At 41.6% G+C, this 25,212-nt stretch overlaps 1 protein-coding gene across 1 annotated transcript in view; it reads right to left on the bottom strand.

Moving 5' to 3' along the window:
* CPLX1 (complexin 1) overlaps nt 1-25,212 on the bottom strand; it is a 114,237-nt gene that overhangs the window by 20,116 nt on the left and 68,909 nt on the right. Inside the window, exon 3 of the mRNA XM_050913680.1 lies at nt 20,966-21,141. Coding sequence (XP_050769637.1) covers nt 20,966-21,141 — 176 coding nt within the window. The remainder of the gene's footprint in view (nt 1-20,965; nt 21,142-25,212) is intronic.

Raw genomic sequence — 25,212 nt, 5'->3', positions numbered from 1 at the left:
CACTGGGGCCATATTTTATTTATTACTTTGTGTCCTCTGATCATAATACAAACTTACATTTCTTAATATAAGATTGCATTTTCAATTGTGATTTCAAGCTAACTTAATGCTCCTAAAAAGATCAATCCATTCCAATTAACAGTAATGAAAGTCTCTCAATGATTTCTCTGAGCAGGGGATCAGGCTTAAGACTGTCTTATTTCTTCTCCTCATCTCTATTAAATTGAATAAATTTTACAAATATTACTCTGCTAATCACTTCAGAGCATTTGCACAAGGGAGTCTGTTTTGCCTAGTCTGCCAGGGTCTAAAGTACATGAGTGCTTTGCTTTTCTCTACACCACATGAATAGCGTCTCAATCAGATTTCTTCTCTTCTTACAGTATTGGAAATCAGTGGGATTACCTTCTCATGCTGAAAAGCCATACAGTTAAGCAGATACAGGAATTCAAGGAACATGGATTTTTTTCAGCTTTGCCACTAAACTGCTGTGTCATCCTGATGATGTCACTTAACCCATTTTGCCTCCTTGTTCTTTGTAATTTCTCTGCTGTCCTGAGCTCTTTATGACCAGCTATTTAGACCTTATCTTGCACCACAGAAGTCAATGGTATTTTTGCTATTGGCTTTAACAAAACTTCAAAGGGCATGATATTTTTGCTGTTTTGTAAGAAACGCTCCATGTTTGATTTTTTCCTCCCTCACTGAAACTGTTCTTTATTAAAAAAAAAAAAGAAGCTGTACTACATGAAAATGAGTTCCAAACAGAGGCTGAATTGATCTGTTTTACTAAAATTAAGACGTTCTACTTACACTGGTCTTTTCACTCGCTCTCAACAATAAGTTGTCATTTGAAGAGCTATTTCAATATTAAAGAAAAATATTTCCTGAGAGAGGGCTGTTTTATCAGGCCAGAAACATTCGGTTCTTCTGTTACTAGATGAAATATCTTTCAAATTGATGTATTTTCTTCAAAGGTCTTCAACATCAGTGTTTTCAGCAAAATTTTCTTCTCTGACAATTGGTTGATAGGACTTTCAGAGCTACCCACAGCACACATTCTTCTCGCTTAACAGTGATTTTGCTTCAGGTCTATAATGCTCCATAGACTGAAACAGAGATACGCTTTAGGCAGTCAGTATAGATTTGTCTAAAATTCATCCTGCAGCTCTCTGTTCCTCTGGGAGAGGGGAAGAATTTGGTCCAGGGAGGTTGCAAGCTTTTACTCCCCTTCCTCTCCTCACTCCTGCCAGGAAACGGGAAAGAAAGCAACCTGAAATCCATTCAATATCTACAGTATAAATCATCTAAGGTTGCTCTTTTCACATCAGAGCTGTTATCTAGCACCATCTTTGGCTGTGAATGACTTTTTAAAATTTTCATCTCATATGCATTGTTTCTGTCTCCTGTACCCAGAAAAAAACTTTCAGCATTATTAACAGTGGTGTCGAATTCATTTACTAGCAGATCAATATTATTGGAAGTATTCTTTCTTGATGCATTTAAAAAAAAAAAAAAATTATTGCCTTTGTTTCTACCAGTTCTAAAGTTATGCTTCTGCTCTTTTTCTGCCTTTATAAATTCTGATACTTTTTACCATCTTGATTGTATTATTATTCCACAATTTCTTCATTCCAGTGTGTTTTCTGTTTTTAATGCTGACTTTTGTTCCCTCCAAGACTATGAGGATTTTTTCTATAATGTGGGCATGCACCTGATAAAAGTTCTTCAACAGTTTCAAATTATTAATTATGTTTTCCTGGTTAAATATGATCTTCTAGCTCATTTAGCCCATGAAGTTTTGAACTTTTTAAAGCCACCCATCAGAAGTACCAAATAGTATCTGCTTATTTAAATTTAGTTTTGCAAATATATTCAGGTCATGATCAGTTGCATCTGAGATTCATCCACCCTTAAGTATTGAGACTGATTCCTACTTACCTGTCAAGATGAAGTTTAATACAGAATTTCCATGTGAAAGCAACACCTCTTGAGCTAGGAAAAATATTTCCAAGGATGCTTTTAGTACTGGCAGTAGTAGCTATGCAGCATACTTCATTTCAGTTGAAGTCTCCCATGATAAAGAAGATTTTTTCCTACACTTTCCAGGTAAGTATTTTAGATCCTTGAAGAGTTGGCTGTGCAGTTCTGTGTTGCAACACAGTTAGCCATAGAAGACACCAATTTACAGCCCATCTTGTACGTGAAGCATGAGAATATCAGTTCAGAAGTATTTGGAATCATTTGCCTCAGACCTGCCTCAGAAAGCACAGGCAACTCACCATGTCAGAGGAAGGATGGGGAATTCAGCACATGGTGCGAGGGAAGGGCTGACCAGGGTTTAACTTTACAGGCTCTTCACCTGCTACTAGAGAACATTTCTGTTCCTAGACAGTCTAGACCACAGGCACAGCAAGTCGGTGGCATGTTGTCCAAGCTGCTTCCTTGCACCAGAGCAGCATGGACTTCTGTATGTTCAGAGCCCCAGACAGGGGCCAAGCAGGGTGGAAATACTCTGGCTACTCAGGGACAGAGCTGTTTGGCAGAGCACTCACTGTTTTTACATTAGTGTATAAGCACTGTTATTGTTTCTATACAGAGCACAAAGAAGAGCCAGGAACTGCTCACTAGCAGCCAGGAGACTGCAGAGACATGGAAGCAGTTCATGCTCCTAACTTTACATGGAGTAAAGGAGACCATGGTATCATGCCCATGGTCTGACATACAACTATAGGATATTTTACTTCTCAGGATTATAAGGCTGAGAAGTATCACCAGAGCCTCTGTTGTGTTTAAGCTCTGCCAATAGCACTCCACTCCTGCACTTGACAGAATCTAGCAGCTCATGCAAGACACAAGCCTGCTGTCCAGAACGGTGCTGAGGACTAGGAGTCCTGAGGCAGCTGCACAACTGGCCTTGGGAACAGGTGGCAGAGATCTACCACCATTTGCACAGACATAAGTTCCTTTTTCATGGAGAGAATGCCTTTAAATCTTGGCTTGACTTTTGTATTTTGCTCCTTTAATTTGCATAAGTTAATGACATAAGTTAAGCAAAATTTAAATTATGACTTAAACAGTCAAAGGACAGAGAAAATATTTTCAACTCCATTTCATATATAGTGAATGTCTCCGATCATGTAAGAAGATATTACATACAATATCAGGTTCTGACATTTTCTTATCAGTTGACATTCAGTGATATTGTTTCAAGAAAGAAAAACCACCTACAGGCTGTGTGAAAAACAGTCATGGAGCAGAAAGGCTGGTATCTTAGGGCAGATAAACCGTAAACAACCATCCCATGCACACATACACAAAACAAGTTTAACTATCCACGCAGAAAGCATTGCAAAGCTTCCTCCTTTACAGTATGTGCAATATTCATGGCAAAAAAACCCTGCGTTTTTCCCAAAGAATACTTTCGTTGGTTCAGAACAAAGAATCAGAGCACACCAGCTCTTACAGAAGCAAAAAAAAGAGAAAATCAGCCTTTTGTGGAAAAGATGAAAAATGTTGTGATTAGCACAACAATATCATTGTTCTTGTATTAATCTGTAAATTTGCATTTAAACAAGTTAAATACTGTAGGACATTTCTCTGCAGTTTAAGAGTTGTAAATAAAATTGTCAGTTACTTTAATTTGTAGCTAATATTTTGGGTGGTTTTTTGAGTGGAAAAAAAATCCATGCATGTATTATCTTGTTTAAGCTTATAATCAGCAGCTTACTGTGACTTCAAATTAACTGGGTTTCTTTTTTTTTTCTTTTTCTTTTTTTTTGCTCTGGGGGTGGGAGGCAGAGGGTGGTGTGGAATCCAAATTTGATAACAGACACAGACTCAAAAGAAGCTTGTACCTGTTCTTGCTATGCTCTGTGATGGTCTTCACAGTGGGATGGCTCATTAAGTGAATAGTGTAGCATAAGTGACAGGAAGCATGACAAATTTAATTTCTGCTGTCATCATTAGGATGGCAATCTATAGCAGAATCATTAATAACACTTCTTTACCACAGGGTATTTTTCTCTTAGCTGTGCTATCATCTTCCTAAAATGTTCTGCCTCCCAGCTAAAGGCATCTGGCTGAGTAAACGAGCCAGACAAGGACCTGTAGTATCATAAACCAGTATTTCAAGCAGGACGGAGGAAACCGCCCACTAATCTGTGACCCAGGCCCTGTCATATACCTAGCCCACACCACACCACCTCTCTGCATCTGCTTTTCCTTTCACTTTGGCACGTCTGTCTAGCAGTGTCCTGAGGACAGGGATAACCTTGACACCAAGTGCATGCTGCCTTTCCCATGAGGAACTGTGGAGACCAAATGAACCATCTTAATAGCCCTAACTCAGACAATTGCCGGAAATAAAAACCAGGCTGCTTCTTGAGACTTAGATCCTCTTCTCCAGGCTGCACTGGAGGTGAATTTATCCCTATTCTTATGTGTTACTTCACCTTTCTCCCTGTCACAAAAGCACTGCCATAATTTCTGTTTTGGAAAGCATGAGGCTGCTTACTGGGGTGGCACTTACTGTATTTTGTAGATTATAAAGCAACTACAACTCTTGAATTTTCCCAAGCACTACTCAACAAATGAGGTTCTTGCCTTTGAGTGCCAGTTTTGTAAACCAGGAACCATCAGAAGTTTTAGCCACTGTCATCAGGACTATATTGCATGCAAGACTGGACGTTTTTACAGGAGTGGAGCTGCATTTAAGAGCATGATCTCTAGAAAGTGCATAGATTACCCTATTTAATCAGACTTATGAGGACAGTGTTGTGTTTTATGAATCAAAATCATGATAAATCCATCTGATGTAGGCTTTTGCTAGCTCTGCACCAACTTATAAATTAGTCTGTTTCCACAGGCATCCCATTGTGCAGCTTCCAGTTTGATTTTTCATTCATATTGTGTTGTTCAGTGTGCCCTTGAGTACAGTAAAGCCAGAGAGACCTGGTATCTCCTAGCAAGACCCAGGTGCTTTAATAACTATTAGTCCACTTAGCCAACACTTCAGAGCTTTCAAGTTTGATTTTAATTAGAGGAGCTGTGACATTTTTAGTATCTTTTAAGCAAATGCCTTACTTCTCAATCATGATGCTCTGATTACAAAAGACTACGGGAACAGGAACTGTGCAATGCTGTTGCAAGACAGCTGCACTAGGAGGAGCCATAGTTTTGTCCTGTGGGGTTCTTACCAAACTCCTTCAAAGCTGTGCTTACCTAGTGTTGAAGCTTTGAACTTTTTATTTCAGGCTTCTTTGTCAAAATCATGTACAAACTTACATTTGCACAACAGTGCAGGGCTTATCGCGTTGTTTCTCAGTCATCACTGAGCAAACGTCAAGAAACAGCAGAGTTACATTTTATGTTAAAAGCCTGCAGGGTGTATGTGTGCGAGATGGGAATGGATTTCATGCTGTTTGGTGCTATCAGGACAGACAAAGCACCTTAGTGGTCTCTCTGGTCCTGAATTACGTCCCCCATTCAGTAAATCAATAGCTGGTTCTACAACTCCATTTCACATCAGACTTGTGAGAAATTGATGAATTTTTACATTTAGTTTTTGAACCAAAAATTCAAATTTCTTTCTAAACTACTGCAGGCCACTAGAGGAAAACAGTCCATGTCAGTCAAATAAATCATTTCACTAAGCCTGAAGTATACTTTTTTCATTTTTGGGCATCCTTACTAAAAGCAGATGACAAATCACAGACAATCTTTCATAGAGCTACTGTGGTTATGCCAGTGCTCTTATTCACACTGCTCTGTGGTTCAGACGCTTGCCAAGACACATGTTGTAGAAATAGGCAGGGAGGCGCTTTGAACTACCATCTCCTGCCAGGATTTCAAATATTGTCTCTGCCCGCCTTACTAATATATATGAACAATACAGGAAACACACAAGGGATGCCCAAATCACTGGGACTGGAAACAAAGATGTCTCAAAACTGTCCAAGTGATGAGACTTCTTAAAAAATATCATGTCACTGAGCCTAAAACCTTTCACTGAAGAAGTTTTAACAAGGGTATGGTTTCATAATAATTGTGTTAAGCAGATTTAAATTATTTTAACGGATTCAAGCTCTACGTTACTGTTGGATATTTGTTTGTTATCTGTCATGTGGTACCTCTAACATTCATGTGTTCATGTGGATCATTAAATTGAAAAGAAGAGACAGAAAGATTTTAGACAGGTCAGTTCCCAGTTCTGACTCAGTGTGGGAGTACTGAATCTAAGGCAAAGCACCATGCCTTCTCTCCTTTGCCTGATGCCTCTGTAAGTGCTCTCAGTATTCAAAAATCCAAAGTTTGCTCTTGAGAAGTAGCTGTATTTTGCAGGGAGAAGGTGCGTTTTGGAAACTCAGGACCAGCCAGTGGAAGGAGAAGAACACAGTCTTGTTTGTTTTAAAATCTGATTTTGCGTTTGTGAGGTAAAAACATACAGAGATAAAAAGCAGTGCTGGGAACATGAATGGACCATTTTATGTGAACAGCACAAGTGAACAGCCAGAAGACGGAAGAGAAAAATCAATACAAATGTTGGTGTGTTGAGCTCTCCCATAATCTGTGAACTGCTTTTGCCCTGTCACTGTGATTGCTTTTGCCAAACAAATGCACTCAGAGATTCTTGCCAAAAATGTTGGTAAACAGACCTGTGACTCCAGCCTCTGGAAGGGCCTGGAGGGTGCAGAGTGCCTTTTACACAAGCTCTAATGTGACATGTCAGAGTGAGAGGCAGATTATGACTAGCGTAAGCGACAGGCCTTTCTCCTTGACGCTCGCTGAGCCTGTCAAACAAGGTGGACTGCTAAATCTCTGAGAAAATGGAAGCTTAAACAAGGGGCCACACACACCTGTCAAGCAAAAAAGCCTCCAGAGCAATTAGGGAATTAATTAGATTCCTGCTCCTTCCCTGACAGTGTCAGATGCCCTACAGGAGCAGAGATATCCCTATCTCTGGGCATAGCTTGGCAGTTTCTCATTTGAGGTTCTCCCACTATCAGTTGAAAGTGAAGCCCTTAAACACCCTCCACCTCCCTCCATCTCCAAATCCACACCTAAAGCATGTGGCAGCACAGAATCAGCTTAAAGCACTTGCCAAACACCCAGTCTGAATGACAGAAGAGTGGCCATTCATCCAAAAGCAGACCAGTGCTTTTCAATTTGTTTCTGTTTGTAGATCACCGTTCCCTAGCAAATCTGTTGGAGGAGGAAGGGACTCTTCCATCATGCATTGAAATTTAACAACTGCACATTCTTTTTCTTTGCAACAACTGTAAGAAATAGAACATATACCCTCACCCTACCCCTACATTAAAAACCATTGGGTTTGGGATGAGATGACTACTTTTCCAATGTCTGTAGAGAGATGAGTCCACAGCCCTCTCACTGTCCAAGTCAGACTTCCCCAGCAAGAATTCAGCATAAAGCCTCCCTTGCAGCTCTCAGCTTGATCTGTGGTGCTCAGTTCCTTCTCTGGAATCTGCCTCCTTTCTCAAGATATGGGAGAAAGGCAAAAGAAGAGCGAAAGCACACATCAAGACTGAGAGACTTGTTTCAAGAGCACATAAATGTTATTGCCTCTTTTATTGAAGGAGACAGCATAGTTAGGAGTGAGAGCTGGCTCTCTAAATTAGAAAGGACAGATTTGCAAAGGCTGAAAGACTAGCTGGCACATGGATAGAAGGCATTGGTGTTGTACTTCCTGACTTATAAAGCACTGTCAAACTTTTAGGAGTTAACTAATGTAAGCCTGCTTCTGTTACAAAGCATCAGACAGACAGGGCCCTGTATGAAGTCGGGGAACTGTTCTCTCAGATTTCCAAAAGGCTCTGCATCATGTCCAAGGCTTTGTGGAGATCTGAGCATGCCTCAAAAACATCTTTATCTGTTTCTGCTTTAAATCTTGTGATTCATCTCTCCTATCAGAGCTGGCCAGGAGCAAAAACACTTTAGAGAAGAGTTGTAGTAGTAGCAATGAGGTATGGATGGAGAATATCCCGGAAGCCTTGCTCTCCTAAAACTTCCAGCCTCAATTCCAGATTAAAATTCAGCTAAACTTGAGCCACAGATTTGAATTACCACCTTGAGCTAAAACCCCATGTTATATGAAACTAGTTCGAAGTGAGCAGGGGCAGAAAAGTCTTCCTTGTCATACAACTAGAGATTGACTGCAGAAAGTGGAGGTGCTGTCCTTGACCTCATTGAAGGCAGTTTACTAGCTTCTTTCCTTCTAAACAAACCTAATACCTGCTGCAAATTACAGTGCATGGAAATCTCTGATTAAAACATCAGAGCACAGGAAATGTGAAGATAGCAAACAAGAATTTTCTAGCCAGATATGCAGCTGGACCAAGCACACAGACATGATGAAGCTGATCCTCTGCTTGTCTGCAATACTGTTTTGCCACTTTTGCCTTTGCTGGCCAGGTTTATAGTTTAAATTGGTAGGTTCTGCCTATAGCATCTTCAGTGTTACAAGCCACTCATTAGACAGAGGAAAGAAATGCTTTCAGCACCACCTACTAGTTAACAACCAGGGATTCATCAGAAATATCAGAAAGTGACAAAACATTCTAGGGATATTCAACAGAGGTACACTGGGATGTCTCTATCCCCAAAACTCCTTGACAGCAGCTGGAATAAACTTCCAAGACAGAAATCAGGCATACAAGTCCTGAATAAATCTACCTACAAGGCCCATTGTGCTTTCTGCATTTGAGTGGATGAAGAGTTTTATTCAAGGGGCAATTTGTCAGCTGCCTTTCCCACATCAAGCCTTTGCTTGAACTATCTTTCTGTTTTGATCTCTGGCTGAAGAATCCTTCCTCTAATTTAGGGTCAGCCTGTTTAACAAGGAGACAGAACTTACATCCCTATTACTGAGCATGACAGAAAGAATCCAGCAGCTGTAAAATGACTAGAGATCCTACAGACTTATATGGTGCCAGTTTTAAAAGTCAGCTCAGCCCTGTTATGACCCTAAATTTCTAATGGGCTGCTTGGAGGTCTGGCTGGGACTAAGAGCATAAAAGCACTGTACCTGCTCCACAGTACTTGGTTTAGGCTGATGGTCTTGTGAAGACCATGCCAACAGTTCCAGGAAATGCTGGGGAATTTGAATCTGGTAGCCTGGAGCTGACAGGCTGCATTCTTCCTCCCTTCTTCCTAACTGAGGAAAAGCAATTCCTGCATGAAGTCTCCCTCTCAGAAGATAATGAATAACCTGAGTCTGTGCTCCCCAGCAGGAGTAGGCATACTTATGTGCTGTTTTGGCAAAGGAGGAGGCCTACAGCAGAGAGAGGACTCAAGGTTGTGCTGAAAGGAAAAGGAGGGAATCCTGGAAAACCACATCCAATGGAAATGACGAAAGGGCAAATATTTCCCCAGATACCCTACTTGTCCCCCAACAGCGGCCAGTCTGTCTTCCCCAAACTCTGATATGGTCAAAGGAAGGCCACAGCCCTTCTCCTGCATCAGCAAGAGGGCTGCCCTGGCCTGGAGCCCCAGACCGGGCGCCTTGCACTGGAGTCTGGTAAGATTAAGTCAGCTCCACTCATGACTGCATCAAAGCTAGCCAGTAGGAAGGGAAGAGAACTCTTGAGGCCTGTCTCAGAGCCTCAGGAAGGCCATATGAATTGGCACTCACTAGGAATGGGGCATGCAAACCCTCCCTTCTTCTCCCAGCTTAACCTTAAGAAACAACCATCCATGGGGAACAAAGACACACAGCAGGCAAAGGCTACATAACTACCACAAGCAAAGCATGCTCCAAACTTTATCACCCTGTCCCATGCATGAACTCAGATGTGGCCATGTATCAGCCCTTCTTCTTTCAGGCATGTGGGGTGATTAATTCTCCCTGACATTCTTAAATCCCAGGCTGATGAAACTTAAAGCAATGTCAGAACAGATGCAGAGCTTCGTGGTGAGGCCAGCACAAAGTCACATCTTGCTCTAAGGAAGCAGCAGCATTTCAAAAGCTGAGCCTGGCTCTGATGACTTTTAACAGAAAAGAATGATGAATCTGTTAGCTGAGCCGTGAAGGCATCAGGCTGCATTCTCAAGCAGGTGTAACTCCACTGGTCTCAGTAAGTCCTGGTGAGTTATCTGATCGTTCAAGACTCAGATAACAAACTGCCAATATAAGAGACATAATGTGGCTAATGCCAGCTTTTAAGTGGTAATGGGAGCTCTTTGGCTGCAGCAAAAAGGGAGCAGACTTTTAAATCCGGTTTGGTGACCTTCACAGTCCTTGAATGAGCTTGACATAAAAAAGAACCAACAACTGTACAAGCCCTCCTCCTTGCATCTGATTTGTAAGCTAGGAAAAAAATAAAGAAGTTACATGAAAAAAATGGTGTAGATTTACCTATTACAGGCAATGGTACTGATCAAATTACTCTCATGCCATTGTCTGCATTTTGTAGCTGACACAAGCAGCATGATCCAGGACAGAACTGTCTACCTTTAAAGATGAGATGAATCAAAAGATTTGGAGAGGGTGTGTTGGAAAAAACTCAGAGGTCCTCCAGCCACTTAGCCAAATCTTATACCATCCTGACTAAGGGATTTTTCCATTGAAAAAAGAATATTTTATTCCCCAAAGCAGCAGAGCAGCAAATAAGCTGTTCTGCCTCTCGATGCAAAGAGGTGCATTCATGCCCTTGTTGGTATTTAGCCAAGAAATGATTCCATGTGGTCTTGGCTCTATTGGCTAAAGAAACTCCAAGTGGAAGGGTGTGGGCACGGCAGCCACTTCTAGAGACCAGTAGCAATGAGAACGTGGGTCATACAGGCTCTGGGAGAGTCTTCACTTCTAAGTCCTAAACTTCTGTCATGGACTGCTGTCTGTGGAGGTGCCCAGGTTTTTGGGAGGAGAGGAAACCCCATTTACACAAGGGTCAGACTATCCCTAGGCCTCCAGGTCAGGAAATTGATTCCCTACTCAACCACTGCATGATTTTGGGCAAGTCCCTCAATTTCTCCACCTGTAAATCACAAGCAATAATGCTAAGTAAAAATTAATAATAATTAATTTATTAATTAAATTATATCATTAATATAAAATACATTATCTATTATACATTTTAAGTTATATAATTAATATATAAATTATATAGTATATAAAACTAAATTAAATGATAATAATTCAAAAATTAGATTTTTGAGATCTCTTGGGAAAAAGCCCTTCCTCTGTGCAGCTTGGTCTTGCTGGCTGATGTGAATAAGAAACATCATCTGGCCACACAGTCACAAAGAAGCACCAAAAAGGCAGAAACAGAGCTAACGGGTATTTCAGAGGTGAATGCGTACTGTTACCTTTATGTTTCTCATAGGGAGTCCAGGCAGAAATCCACAGAAAAGACTTGCCATTGTTTTCTTCATATAGGTTCTTAATTCTACAGACTTGGGCAGTTCCTGTTCTGGAGAGGCAGCATGAATGACTCCAGCCAAAACTCAAGCAGACAGTGGGCTGTGCCTGCTCTGCTGTGGAAGTAGGCTAAGACAAGTCTGCAGGCTTTGCAAAAAGAGAACTCTGGATCCAGCATGCATGTACGTAGCTTTCCTTCCTTCTTTATGTAGTGGATTTGACCTGTCAGTGTAGGGATGACTGCGACTGCTACCACCTAATAAGCTATAACTCAATAGCATCTTTATGCAGGTGTTAACCATCGCTAGTCCCCTGAAGAAGGGCAAGTCCCTTATGGACTTCCTCAAGCTGTGGACTAGACATGGTGAAGAGTGAATGCAGACTGCCACTGAAACTGGAAGGGAGTAAGGCTTTGTCCATGATGCAGACATTCCCTTTGCATTCATCTTCTCCTATACGCAAAGAAAAAAATATTTCTGATTAAGGAAAATCTATTCAAACTCTCTATATATACATTTCTCTATGTGTACATGCACACAGACTTGGTAATATAAAATGGCTGTGTATATTGTTTCCCTATAGTAATGATGTTCTGTAGAAATAAAGCAGTGCTCCGCAGATCACACATTCTTAGTCTGCAATGTAGTCAGTCTATCCTGGCTCTGAAAAAAAGGAAAGCTCCTAAAACAGCAGTTCAACCAGCAAAAAAAAAAGGCACAAGGGAAAGAGAAGGAGGATGTACTGTGTGATCAGACAATAAATTACAAATAGTTACTGCCTTCCCACCTTTCTTGTCCTCTGGGTGGTAACATAAATAAATAACTGATGGGGGAGGGAGGGCTGTACTGAAGAGTTCCTTATTATGAATACAGAATAATTTGTCAGTTGAAATTGTTGGATATTAGTTTCCAAGCAGATCTTCTGGTAATGGGGCATCCTGGTATGAGGGCCAGAAGTGTAGATTGGACTGTGAGGTGGTAGAACAGCACCTCCAGTAGAGTAGTAATGTCTGGCTGTTCAGACACAGATACTCAGTTTCAATGGTACTGGAAGAGAACTTGCAAAAGGCCATTTGTTGGGGTCCATATTTCTTGTCTTTCCAAGTAGGTGAGCCAAATGCTTGGAGTCTCAATAAATCACAGCCAGGAAGGCTGGAGGCACCATTCAGATGTCCTTCCTAGCTAAATTCCAGTACTAATCACTGTATGTCATCCACTTGGGTTTATTTTGCACCTTGTCCCGAGTGGGTGAATCCGCTCAGCCCCATGCCAGCAATGTGCATAAGTTTTGCCAGCCAGGTCAGTGAGACAAAAGTTAAGTGAGGATTTCAGCTAAATGACTTTACAAGACACCCTAGTCAGTGCATAACAGTAAAAGAGGCTGCATTTCAAGAGACATTTCAGTAACTCCAGAAGCATCACCCAGTGGGATTTCGCTAGCAAGTATCCAAAGTGACATCTACTGGTGTAGATTTGGATTAGCGTGAAACACAGAAACGAAGTTAGAGCAAGGCAGAGCTGCACAAAGAAGCTGACTAATGAGCCCCAAAAGGTAAGAGTGGGGGAATCAGCAGCTGGAAACTGAACCTGCTCAGTTCTGCTAAATAATTGAACCTCTAACTATTGTGGAAGAAGATGAAAAAGACGTCAGTTTGCTTCCGAGCTCCAGTGGTTTGCTAATGGTGCCTCCCCTTTCTGAATTTTAAAAATGGCCTAAAGCTACAGCGCAGGAAGGAATCCATGCAGCTTTTCCCATCAGGGAAGCTCTGTTTTAGTTTAATGCCAAAAGATAAGACCTAGCACACACTCTTTCATTCAGACCACTTAGAGAATTCTATACATGTAGGTGGCTGGATTTGCAAAGACCAAGACATGTTGCATATCCTGGGACTTCCAAGGGAATATAAAGATGAAACTACAGGGGTTAGGTAGGAACAGATTCCCTAAAATCACTCTGAAGATGACTATGTTTAATAATGGCCTTGGAGGTCCTTAGCAGATACATCAGTCCCTGTTCCATGCTGAAAAGCACATCTGGGAAGGCACTGTTCTCTCAGCTTTCAAGAGGGACTGCTGAATTTAGGCATACCCAGACAACTTTGTTAACCTTTGGTTTTCTAATTGTGCTTCCTCTTACTGGAGGAGACCAGTTTGTTCACCTTTTCACAAAAGACAGTCACTGCCTCGCAGACAAGGGGACTTTTCTGGAGATACAAAGCAGAAAATTGAATCTGGCTAGAATTTCCAAAGGTTGGAAATGTTAGAGAAAAGAAATGGGTGATTTAGTAAAATTGCAAAGGGCTGTAGCCTGGAAACAAGTTAGATGCTAAAGATCTGTACTCTAAGCTATGGAGAAAACTGATACAGAAACTCAAGAATCTGGCTCAGAGGCAACATAGGCCAGTCAGGATATCCTTGCATACAACTGGTTGAGGGACAAATTCTGGCAGGAGGTCAGAAGTCTAGTCCAGGTCAAACCACTTTATCCCCTTGGATGCCTCCAAATACCAATATGAAAATGATCTGCAGGGTTATGGTGCTCTTCAATCACCCTGCAAATGTCCTTTCTTTCTTCTGACTCTGCTTGTAATTACTCCAGCTTCCACTGTCCTCAATGACCAATGAATCAAATGTGTCCAGAACACAGCAAAAACCACAGGACATTGCCCTTGCAGCCTTCTTCACTCAGAACAGCCCATGATTTAATTGCTACAAAGAGTGCAATTCTTCTCAGTTGTCATCGTTACTGGTGTTATAACTGTTCCCACTCACCCCAGAGCCCACTTCTTGGAATGCACAATATAATCCCTGTCTTGCAAAGCATCACACTGGGAGTGTCATAGCCAGGCCTATTGCTTTCTCATAGCCAGAGGGCTCGTGACCCAGTTGTAAACACTGTTTGGTCTATAGCACAAAGAGTATCTGCACTGAACTTAACTAAGCAAGAATTTTTTTCTTTGTTTTTTATCCTGAACTATCAAAAGCCACCGTGGAAGTAGGAGAAGAGTCAAGTTAATGATACCGCTCCATCTGCGCAATACATGTATGTCTCTGAAAATCTATCTTAAGGCCCACACACAGAACAGTAGCCACAGCTTCATTAGATCACAAGTGCTTGACAAAAATTTACATCACTGGTTTAATATCAATGACTTAACAGGGAAGAGATCAGATAGAATGTTTCTGTGCATTGAGATATGAATTTTATCATCTGAATTACAGAACATGATTCATTGCTGAGGAAAATCTTTTCTTTGTTTGAGATCCTTCACCTTTTGACATGCAAAGAATACAATTTCTGCACTTTTTTCAGTTGTTGATAGTCTCCAGTGAAAAAAGTACCATATATTTCTTCCTCACAAGGAAGACTGCACCTTCAAAATTGCATTTTCAGGCAGTGAAATTTCATTCCTTTGTACAGGAATTTTTAAAGCCCTTGGCAATATCTGCATCTGAAGTTAGACAAGAATGAAACATCCCATAGATGTACTAACACCAAAGAGTTTAGCTAACATTGTGAAGCTGTTTTATAGCAATGAAGTTTTACCAAAGTTAAGTTTGCACTCCTGAGCTTGGAGCTTAGTTTCAAAGGTCTGATATTGCTGGAGAACAAAGTCAATTCACATTCTGGTATTTTTCCTGACCTAAGACAGGATTTTCACAGCTATGCGTCAGTTACATATGGAAATATGCAAATGAAATATTAAAAGTAAATAATTATCTGATGTTGCATGTTGATTATCTCACATAAGAATCTAGGACTGCAGCTATAAATCCTGATTGCCTTTTTGTCTGAGTGATTTTGTGCCAAAAGTGAGTTCAGCAATCAGATTTTAAAAAAAAAAAAGAAAGAAAGAAAGAAAAGCAGTATTATGACAACACTTTCCCACTGGAGAGAGCAAAGGCCCTAACTTAGGACTTCTCCCGTTGCCAGCAACCAAAATGTTGTCACTTTTCTAGAAGTAAATTCCAATACCACCTACCTTAAACCACGGAAGACCTGGAAATTATATGTCTTAAATATCTACAAAGAACTGAATAGTTTTGATGGTTTTCCTGGGACATGGACAATTCCAAATACTGCAGAGAATCTTACTGCCTAACCACTAAGAGCATTTAATGGCCCAACAAGAAAAATGGGAAGAATTAATGGAACATATCCAGAGACGGAAGGACTCACACTTAAACAGAACAAGGACTGCATGTTCTCCTGCTGTGTGATATGCTGCCTGCAGGAAGAAACATCAAACCCCAGAGTTCACCATTTCCCTATTGCCAGAAAACGGACAAGGAAGTCCTGAGCATTTCTTACTGTGCCATGGAGGCTCACTGATGCAACAAGATGTTAACATTCTTCTGCCACCAGGGCTTTAATCACATAATGATTGCTTTTGTACGTTGCAAACAGAAAAAAATCAACAAAACTCTTTGTTCTTCACCCAGATAAATCTCAGAAGAAACCATACTTGGGATGAACTCATCAACTATGTTACTGAAAGCACAATAATAACAACAAAGAATTAAACCCTCAAATGAGGAAATGCATTATATTGCCATTAGAATTTGGATACTGCATAGTAAATGAGCTTGAGAACACATATTGTAAGGAGTGGCAGAGACGAAATACAGAACATCTGCTTGTTAAGAAGACAGTTAACCTCGTCTTGTGCAATGGGAGAGCTGAGGTTCCTAGAAGTATAAATGTATGACCATGCAATTAAGCACTGTGCCACAATCTTTACACAGCACCCAACAGGGTCAATTACAATTGTAGAGACAACCTTAATTCTTCCAGCATTTGAATTTTCCATTTGCCAACTTTCCATACTTCTCATGCAGATTTCATGCTCAATTTGGAGGGCAGGAATCCTTATTAACATAACTAAGCTTCTGCTTTATTCCCCACAGTACGTAAGTGTCCTGGTTTCGGCTGGGACAGAGTTAATTTTCTTCTTAGTAGCTGGTACAGTGCTGTGTTTTGGATTTAGTGTGAGAATGATGTTGATAACACTCTGAGGTTTTAGTTGTTGCTAAGTAGCGCTTATCTTCAGCCAAGGACTTTTCAGTTTCCCGTGCTCTGCCAGCAAGCAGGTGTGCAAGGAGCTGGGAGGCAGCATAGCCGGGGCAGCTGACTTGAACTAGCCAAAGGGGTATTCCATACCATGGAATGTCATGCCCAGTATATAAACAGGGGGGAGTTGGCCGGGCGGCGCGGATCGCAGCTTGGGAACTAACTGGGCATCGGTCAGCAGGTGGTGAGCAATTGCATTGTGCATCACTGGTGGGTTTTTTGTTTGTTTGTTTGTTTGTTTTTCCCTTCCTCCCCCTCCTTTTTTGTTATATTCCTTTTCATTACTATTATTATTATTATATTTCATTATTACTATTGTTAGTATTATATTTTACTTTAATTATTAAACTGTTCTTAACCCACGAGTTTTACTTTTTTTCCCCCCTCTTTCCTCCTCCTCACCCCACTGGGAGGGGGAAGGGGGAAGCGGCTGCGTGGTGCTTAGTTGCTGGCTGGGGTTAAACCACGACAGTAAGGCTGGTCAAAGACAAGCTGGGCCAGAGACACTTCCCCCTTTCACTCTGAGAACTGAGTATACAATAGCTACTGAAGCAGTTCGTGCTCCATCTCAAACATGGCCTAAATTCAAACCTAAATTCTGTCTTGAAGCCAGGCCATTTGGACAGAGGACCATGCTTACGTACTTTTTGGTTGAAACCCACCATTGTGAGGATAGCCTTGAGCTCTTGCTACTTTTCAGCATGGACTCAGCAATACCGACTCAGTAAAGCACGTGTAAGATTTGCAGCAAGCTAAACGACAGGCATTGTCTCACTAGCAGCCAAGACAGGTAGAGTGTTAATTACAGAGCATGTACTAGGGCTCTCTCAGGCCTGGGTTATACCACAGTGGTGGAAATAATTAATTATGTAAATAAGTAATTATGGATCATTACATGAAGAAAGTAATTAGCTTTCACTGCTGAGATGTGCAGGTATGTAAGACAAACAAGGTCATCTGTTTATAGAAGGCAGTGTTCTACCGACGAGCACTGGAAACAAGATGGTTGCTCTAGCACAGCAAGCTGATAGTATTTGATATTAGCAAGGTAACAGGGATATTAGCTATCCACAGCCTCACCACTGGGGCGCTGGCAACAGACCCTGACCTACCAGGCACAGGGGCACTGAATGCCTCTCAGCAGTCTTGCCTGTGTTGGTCAGGTGTGGCACCTCTCCCCAGAGACAGCTGTGGTAGGGCCCAGAAGATCTGTGAGGCAGTAGTGTTGAGATCAAGCCCAGATCAGATCAGAAAGCAAGCTGCATACATGCACCTTGGGGTAGAAGGAAGCTGGAGTATACCCCAGTTATGTTCTTTACGTTCTTTCAATCCATTGTCAGTATCAGATGCTGGACTTTAATATTGGGTAGGAGCTGGCAGACAACTGGTGGTCCAGTTATTTCAAAACGTTATGTCCAAATGTCATCCTTAAATATTCATTTCCAAATGAAAATACTGCATATTTTTTATGAAAAAATATTTGATTGCTGCATAGTTGATTCTACCCTTTCCCTAAGTCATTTCTGTGCCCAGCTGCTATGCTGGGCTGAGGGCTTGTGTATCTCAGTTTAACAGATTGGATTTAAAACCTGAAGTTAACACATGCTGGAACGTATCTGTGGTACCTGTCATCATTCCTTTCAAGCTCTGCCATAGCTCCCACATTTCCTGAAGCCCTAAACAAGAGAGTGCATTCATCACACTTGTGGAAGAGCCAAGGCAAAAAGTCCAAAACAAACATGATGAGCCTGTCCTTTCAGCTAGAGCCATATTAACTAAGTGATGAAGCTGTGATTCCCTGGCTTGTTTCCCTGACATCCTGCAGCTGCACTAAGGGAGTAACTTCGTGACTGTGGGTTCATGACCTAGGATACACACTTTCAAACTTGTATTCTGCATAAATAATCTGTTTGTATTCACTCACTCAACTCACGTGCTCATTTCTTACTCTTTTATGTAAGAAATGAGCAAATATCGTTAGGGAGATCTCTAATACTTAAAACTTCTTGGATTTAATTCATACCTGCTAACAACAACTTGTGTATGTATACATACCAGACAGAATCTCTGTTTCAGTTTTCTCCTTTTTTATATTTCTGCTTTTAGTGGAGTTGGTGAAGAAATGAAGGTAATTCTTAAATAAAAAAGTAATGGAGGAAATAATCCAGCCCTTTTTTCTATTCTTTCAACATTTGTTTCACATTTCCAGCCACCAATTCACGATACTTGGAGACAGAGTTTTGTATATTATCAGATCCATCTCTTTGACAGGACAAAATAATCTCTTTCTTTCATGGAACTCTCAAATTTAAAAAAAAAAAATACAGCTCCTTTCTACAGCTTTATCCATCTTTTCTGATTCTGCAGAAAACAGCTTCGTCTTTCAAATGCATGTTACCGGGGATTATCCCCTGAGAAAGAAAACCACAGGAAACTGAGCTCCTGTGTTTTCACAAGCTGGGTGCACTCCCCAAAGCAGGACTTCCTGTTGCTAATCTCAAAGGTAACCCACCACCTCACTAGAAAAGCTGCAATCCAGAGCTTTGACTGAGGTCAAACAACATTCCTCCAAGTATCCCACTTTACTCTCTCTGCAGAGCCAACCCTTTGCCATGTTGTTCAGGAGTCAATGCATTTCCAAGAGACTTCACTACCCAGTACTCAGCCTGGCTCAACAAAGTCTAGATAGCTGACAGTATCCGAGGGAAATCCCTGTTGGCTGGATATTTCATCCAAGCTCAGGCTGTATGCATTCTACTCATGAACGTGTGAATTCTAGTCTAGATCACCTTGGATTTGTAACAGAGGGCATCTCAGATTTCTTAAATGCTTTTACAGCCATTTGCCCAACAGCAAGAAAAATGCAACCCCATCTACCTCTGGGAACACTTCAATGGTTTAGCGGAAGAGACAGCGACCAGTGAAAACAGGGCATTAGCCCATCTGCCTGCAACTCAGAAATTCATTACTCTCTTTTTTTTCTCCCTCGTGTCTAATGTAGACCTATGTCATTGCTTAGAAAGAGTTCCACCTATAAACATACATTAAACATATACTGCACACATTGATATGTTTATGTTAATGTATTACACTATCTAGATTCATTAATTAATGTATTTAATTCATTAAATACATTATAAAAACAACAAATTTTGACCAGGTAGGGGTTCTGAATCTGTCTGTCTGATAATTAATACCCTCTTTTAAATGATCATATGAATACCTTTCTCTGGCAGTGTCACTAGTAGACAATTCCCTGTACTTTCTTTTCTTAGAAGCATACTCCCAAATTTCTTTATTTGCAGAACAATTCTTGATACCTCTTTACAAGATGCACTATGCCACCAGAACAAGTCATCCTTATCCGTACTTCCCTCCTGAATCATAAGGATTGGGTCAGAAGTTTGGCCCAGTGCAGACATAATTTTGTTTGTGGACAGCCGTGATGGACATATGGACATCTCAGCCCTGTGATGAGTCTTTTAAGCTTTCTTCCAGACATGTTCTTAGGGCACTGTAACCTGTGCAGAGGTAGGCACTGCACAGGGAACATCTCTTTTACTGAGCAGGACTTCCTCATTCTGTCTACAGGTATTTTCTATTGTTCTTTGGCATGTGATGTAAGTCAACACACAGGCCTTCATCATCAGAAACCCCTCCTCCAACCATTACCCGCATTTCTTTCCAAGTTATCTGAGCTCCAGGACCTCTTCCTATAAAACTAAGTTATTCTAAAGAGACAATTTTGATGCGGTCTTGAGGGTGAGGCAGCAAAACTGCCTTCTCCCTTCACACATCAATCCTTAAAAGCTAATGTATCGTAACAATGGGTTCAGCTACCTTAAATTAAGCTCACTTCTCTAGTAAAGGTTTGTTTTGTACATTTCTTTTCAATCTCATTCTGAATCCTCACAATTATTCGTTTCCTTCTCACGCCAAATTGTATCATTACAAGAATCAACTTAAGTAGAAGAGAGTGCTTCCCAATGGTTCAGTCCCTCAGACAAATGAAACTCTTTTTCTTTCAGATGAATCCCCTGTGAGTAGTGGAAGCCTAAATATGAAAAGTAGAGTAGATTTGTCCCATTTTACCTGTCAACACAAAGAAAGCCTTGGAAGCAATACAGAAGATACTTGGACTGTATCTCTCAGAAACACACTGAATTATGACCCTTCTCACAAACCACAAATGCAAGCTTGGAAAGCACCCATACAGGGACAGAGAAGCCTGTAACATTTAAAATAATACGAGTGTTCAACAGATGATGAGAAAAGTAGACATTTTTCTCCCCTCATCTTCTCTCTATTTCAACTTTGCAGGGCTTTTCAGTGTGGGAGGTGTGTTTAAACAGGGACAGAGCTCGAGGGACAGTGCACAAGATTGGAAAGCTTATTGTGGCAAAGTAATTACCTGGCTCTAGCCAGGTGCTCAGGCAAATGGTCACAAATCAGCTGAAAACGGTAGTTCTCCACTGAGTATTATGAGTTGCCCTTGTGTGCTGAAAGCTGGATCCCTACCTTGTCTCGAATCCCTTGTCTCATAACTTCTCTTTCAGCCTCCATCTTGGCATATTTGGCTTTCCTCTCTTCTTCTTCTTGCCTGAGAGCTTCCTGTCGTTCCTCTTCTTTCTTGGCAGCATCTGGGTCTTTCTCCTCATCCCCACCCAACATCTTCCCCATGTCTTTGGTAGCCCCTAAAAAAAGCACAAGAGAAAGTCAGCTCTGTAAGAATGTGGGAAAACCACTATGATGCCAGCTCTCTCCTTCCCCACACTCAGGACCTCCTTCCACTCCCTCTGCATCTGGAAAGGTTTCTCCTTCCACTGAGGAGGAGGCACACTCCCCACAGAGGCAGGAGGTGAGCAAAGCACCCAGCCTGACCAGGTGGGTTACCTAGCACTGGTGGGAGAAGCATGGCAGCAACAGGAAGAGACTATATCTGTAGACTTGCATGATGGCAACACAATTGGTTCGCAGTCCTGAAGGGGGCAAGCTGCCATCCATACAATGTTTTCACTCCATCAGCTCAGTCAAGTGACTGAAGATTGATTTTGGAGGGTCTTCAATGTAACAGGCAGGTGATACATCCAGAAAGAAATGACACCAGGGCTAGGAAAAGAATTTGAAATCTCGATTGCAGGGATGAGTAATCACAGCCTTAATTGTTGCCAGAAATTACACATGCCATGACAGGTAGGAGCACACAGCATTAGCAAACATTTGGAGTTGTTGATTATTTCTAGGCTCCTACCATGGATCAGAAAGCAGCAGCATCTCTACATGTCTCTTATCTACCCTTGGACACCACTGCCTCTAATGCTTAGTACGTAGGTGGGATCCTGGCTCTGCCTGGTTCTCTTTCTACCCCTGCGTGCACATTGGTCCAAAATTTTCAGCCCCTGTGTGCTCTTGAGCCAGCTCGTTGTTGTTGTGCAAAGCCCTTGCACAACTATGCAAATGGGGAGGCTTCTTGCATGCCGCTCTGTCCCCACAGGGCTGCATAAAGGCATTTACTCTGTATTTCAGAGGCACTTTTATTGGCAAATAACTGGCAATCATCCAGCTGGAGAGGAAAGCAGGTGCTGGGGAAAGGGGGAAGGCATTTACTGTGATACTACATCTTCAGGGCACTGGAGGGCTGCAGCAGGATCAAGCCTGATTACATGGATGAAGTGAAGACACATATCCTTTGGGAGTTGTGTTGGACTTTGCCTGAAGCAGGAAAACACCCTGCATCATTTACTAAAAAATGTACCTTCACCCTGGAAGAACACTGTAGGTGGCTGGTTACTGTCCTTAGTTCCTGGGTCAGGTCAGCTCCAGATTGGCTCCTTGCTGGCTGAGACTTAACTGAGTTAATCTGACACAGCCTTGTTCTTACACATACTCACATGCACATACATGTATACATATTTAACAACTCTTGCCTTGCATAAGGCAAAGTTATCCGGCCTATCTTAGGCTGGAAGAAGACACTGTCAAAGTCCTTCCAAATAATTGTTTGTTGGCATTATTGGAGTCTAAGTGAAGGGAAGAGGTTTTCACAACCCCTTATCCCTCCCTTATAAATTACCTCTTCAGCGTGTCAACAGTTCTGGAGGACTATGTTTGCTCTTGCTTTCCACATCAGTTCTTGGAATGGCAATGGTGGAACCTTGGTTCTTACAGGGAGAAACAGCTGCAACCTGTCAGGATGATTCCTCCTGAATTGCCCCAGAGATGACAGTTATCAGATTAACTGCTGCATCTAACAACCACCAAGGAATTTGTTGAGAGGTGAGCAGATCCCATGGCTTTTCCCTCCACATTTCTTTTCCAGGTCACATGTTTTCCCAGAGCCCTAAATTGAAAGCAACCCTGAATCAAAAGCAACCCTCCAATCCCCCAAAATGTGACAGAGTAGTGGCCCCTTTACATCTTCCATAAGAAGCATGGGGAAACTGATCCTTTTACGCCTGACAAGATCTGGTTGTTATAGATGGGGTTTTTGCCAGGTGGGAAATAATAACAGTAAACATGACTGTCTCCATTCAGCTAGCTAACCACAAGCCTCTTGATACTTCCATCCTGTTGGGAAACCTGTGGATAAAAAGAGGAAGACACCCAGGGACCCCAAACAAACCCCAGCTGGAATATTCATGGTTCCTAGCTATTGTCAGCCTTCCCCTATTGTCATTTTGCATCCTCCTCTGCAAGGTCAGGGTAATACAGGAACTCTTGCATTTTGAGGGCAAATTTACTCAGACCGTCTGGTGACTTCTTTCCTGGGATGCAAGGAAGGCTAATTGAAATTGCAAGCAAGCTAGAACTTCATAACAAGTGGAAAGGCAATGCAGACTAGTTGGATCACACATCCCTGTTGCAGGGATGTCCCTAAGTAGCCTTACTGTGCATAAATCATTGATGACCAATGCCAGTAACACCTTTAATTTCTGGATTCCCCTCAACAAATATTTCCACTGATGATCAAACTGATTTGGGTTCAATAATCTATCAAGTTTATCTCTCTTTAGCTTCTCTCCACTTATAGCTACCCAGACAGTGTAATACACTCGTTATTTATGAAGCAGAATTCAGCAGCAGAAAGAGATTATTTTTTTCCCTCTAAGCACTACTTCTAGACTATCATTAAGTTATAATGTCAGCTCAGCTCATCATGTAAGGAATGAAATTGTGTAGACTTTCTTTTATCTCTTAGACAAGACCAAGATTTTGAATACTTTAGACATTTGATTTTGCAGCTATTCAGCACACAGGACACCTACAAGAACAAGAATGTATTTCAGGATCCTTACAGACTCTCTTAATTCACTGCTGATTTCAAAGTCACCTTCTAAATGTGCAGAATGCTGCACTGTGGTATCACTGTTAACTAATTGGAAGGAAATGTATTATGAGAAGCAAAATTTTACACTACATTTTAACTCCAATCTCTTGTGTTACTTTTGGTAGAGAAAAGCTTTTTTTCTGTCTCATTTGTTCTTCATCCTAAACTTCAGGCTTTGTTGTTAACATTCCCTGGATAACAGCTTCTGTTTTTAACAGTTCAGCAGTGGAGGCTCCAGAGACTTCATTTGCATGCAACTGAGATGCTACAGTTACAGGCACAAGCAGAAGGGAAGAGCAGGAGTTCTGTCCTCAAGCCTTCTTTTGAATCTTCTGAGGAAACAGAGGAGAATAACACGCTTACTGAATCTGTTCATATGATAAGCCTGGGTCTTCTTGTCTTCTTTCACATCCCAGCCATAACATCTACCTTGACATAAAGAGAAGACAGAGAATGCCAAAGTAATCACTAATCAGTAAGGAGCTTCAATCAACATTGTTTCCAACGTCTCTAGACAAGGCCACAGGAAGAACACAGAAATGGCTAAAGCTCCAGGACAACATGTGCAAACTGTCACCTTTCTGGCTATAATAAACAGCCCTGCCGCTTGAGGGAAAAACTTCCTTGAGGGAAAGCATCTCAGAGGTGGGGTTTTTTGGAAGACAAGTGGCCTGGCAGGCATTCCAAACTAATAGTCATTCCCTTGATCCATATGGGCTAAAGAACTAGGCAAGCAAGTGTTAAGCCAAATACTACGAGTGCACTCAGATACACTTTCATGTGACATCTGCTGGTTTAAGTTGTCATCAGCCATCTGAAAAAAGAGTAATTCAGTTGTTCGGGAACATACGGGAGACACTCCTCAGTGAAACAGCTGGAAAGCAGGTCAGCTATCCGGAAAGTACTTTTGCAGTAAAGGCTTTGGGGTCCTGGTGGACAAGCTGACCATGAGCCGGCAACGAGTCCTTGCAGCAAAGAAGGTCAACAGCTTTCTAGGCTGTAGTAGGAGGAGTGTTGCCAGCAGGTTGAGGGATCCTTCCCTTCTACTCAGCCCTGGTAAGACCAAATTTGGAGTGATGTGCCCAGTTCTGGGCTCCCAGATACAAGAGAGATATGGAGGTATTGGAACGAGCCAGCAAAGGGCCATGAAGACAATTAGGAGGCTCGAGGATCTCTCATACAAGGACAGGCTGAGAGAGCTGGGACTGTTTATCCTGAAAAAGAGAAGATCTCAGTAGTGTGCGTAAATACTTGATGAAAGGGAATGAATAAGAGGGAGCCAGACTCTTCTCACTGGTGCCCAGTGACAGGAGAAGAGATAATATGTACAAACTGAAATACGGGAAATCCAATTTAAACATAAGAAAAAAAATTTAGGGTTGCAGAAAGAGGCTGCAGAATCTCCATCTGTGGAGATATTCAAAACTTCATAGGCCAC

Source organism: Gymnogyps californianus, chromosome Z (assembly GCF_018139145.2).
Source record: "Gymnogyps californianus isolate 813 chromosome Z, ASM1813914v2, whole genome shotgun sequence".
NCBI lineage: Eukaryota > Metazoa > Chordata > Aves > Accipitriformes > Cathartidae > Gymnogyps > Gymnogyps californianus.
The sequence above is the reverse complement of the archived record's forward strand: the minus strand, read 5'-3'. Positions and strand labels throughout refer to the sequence as shown.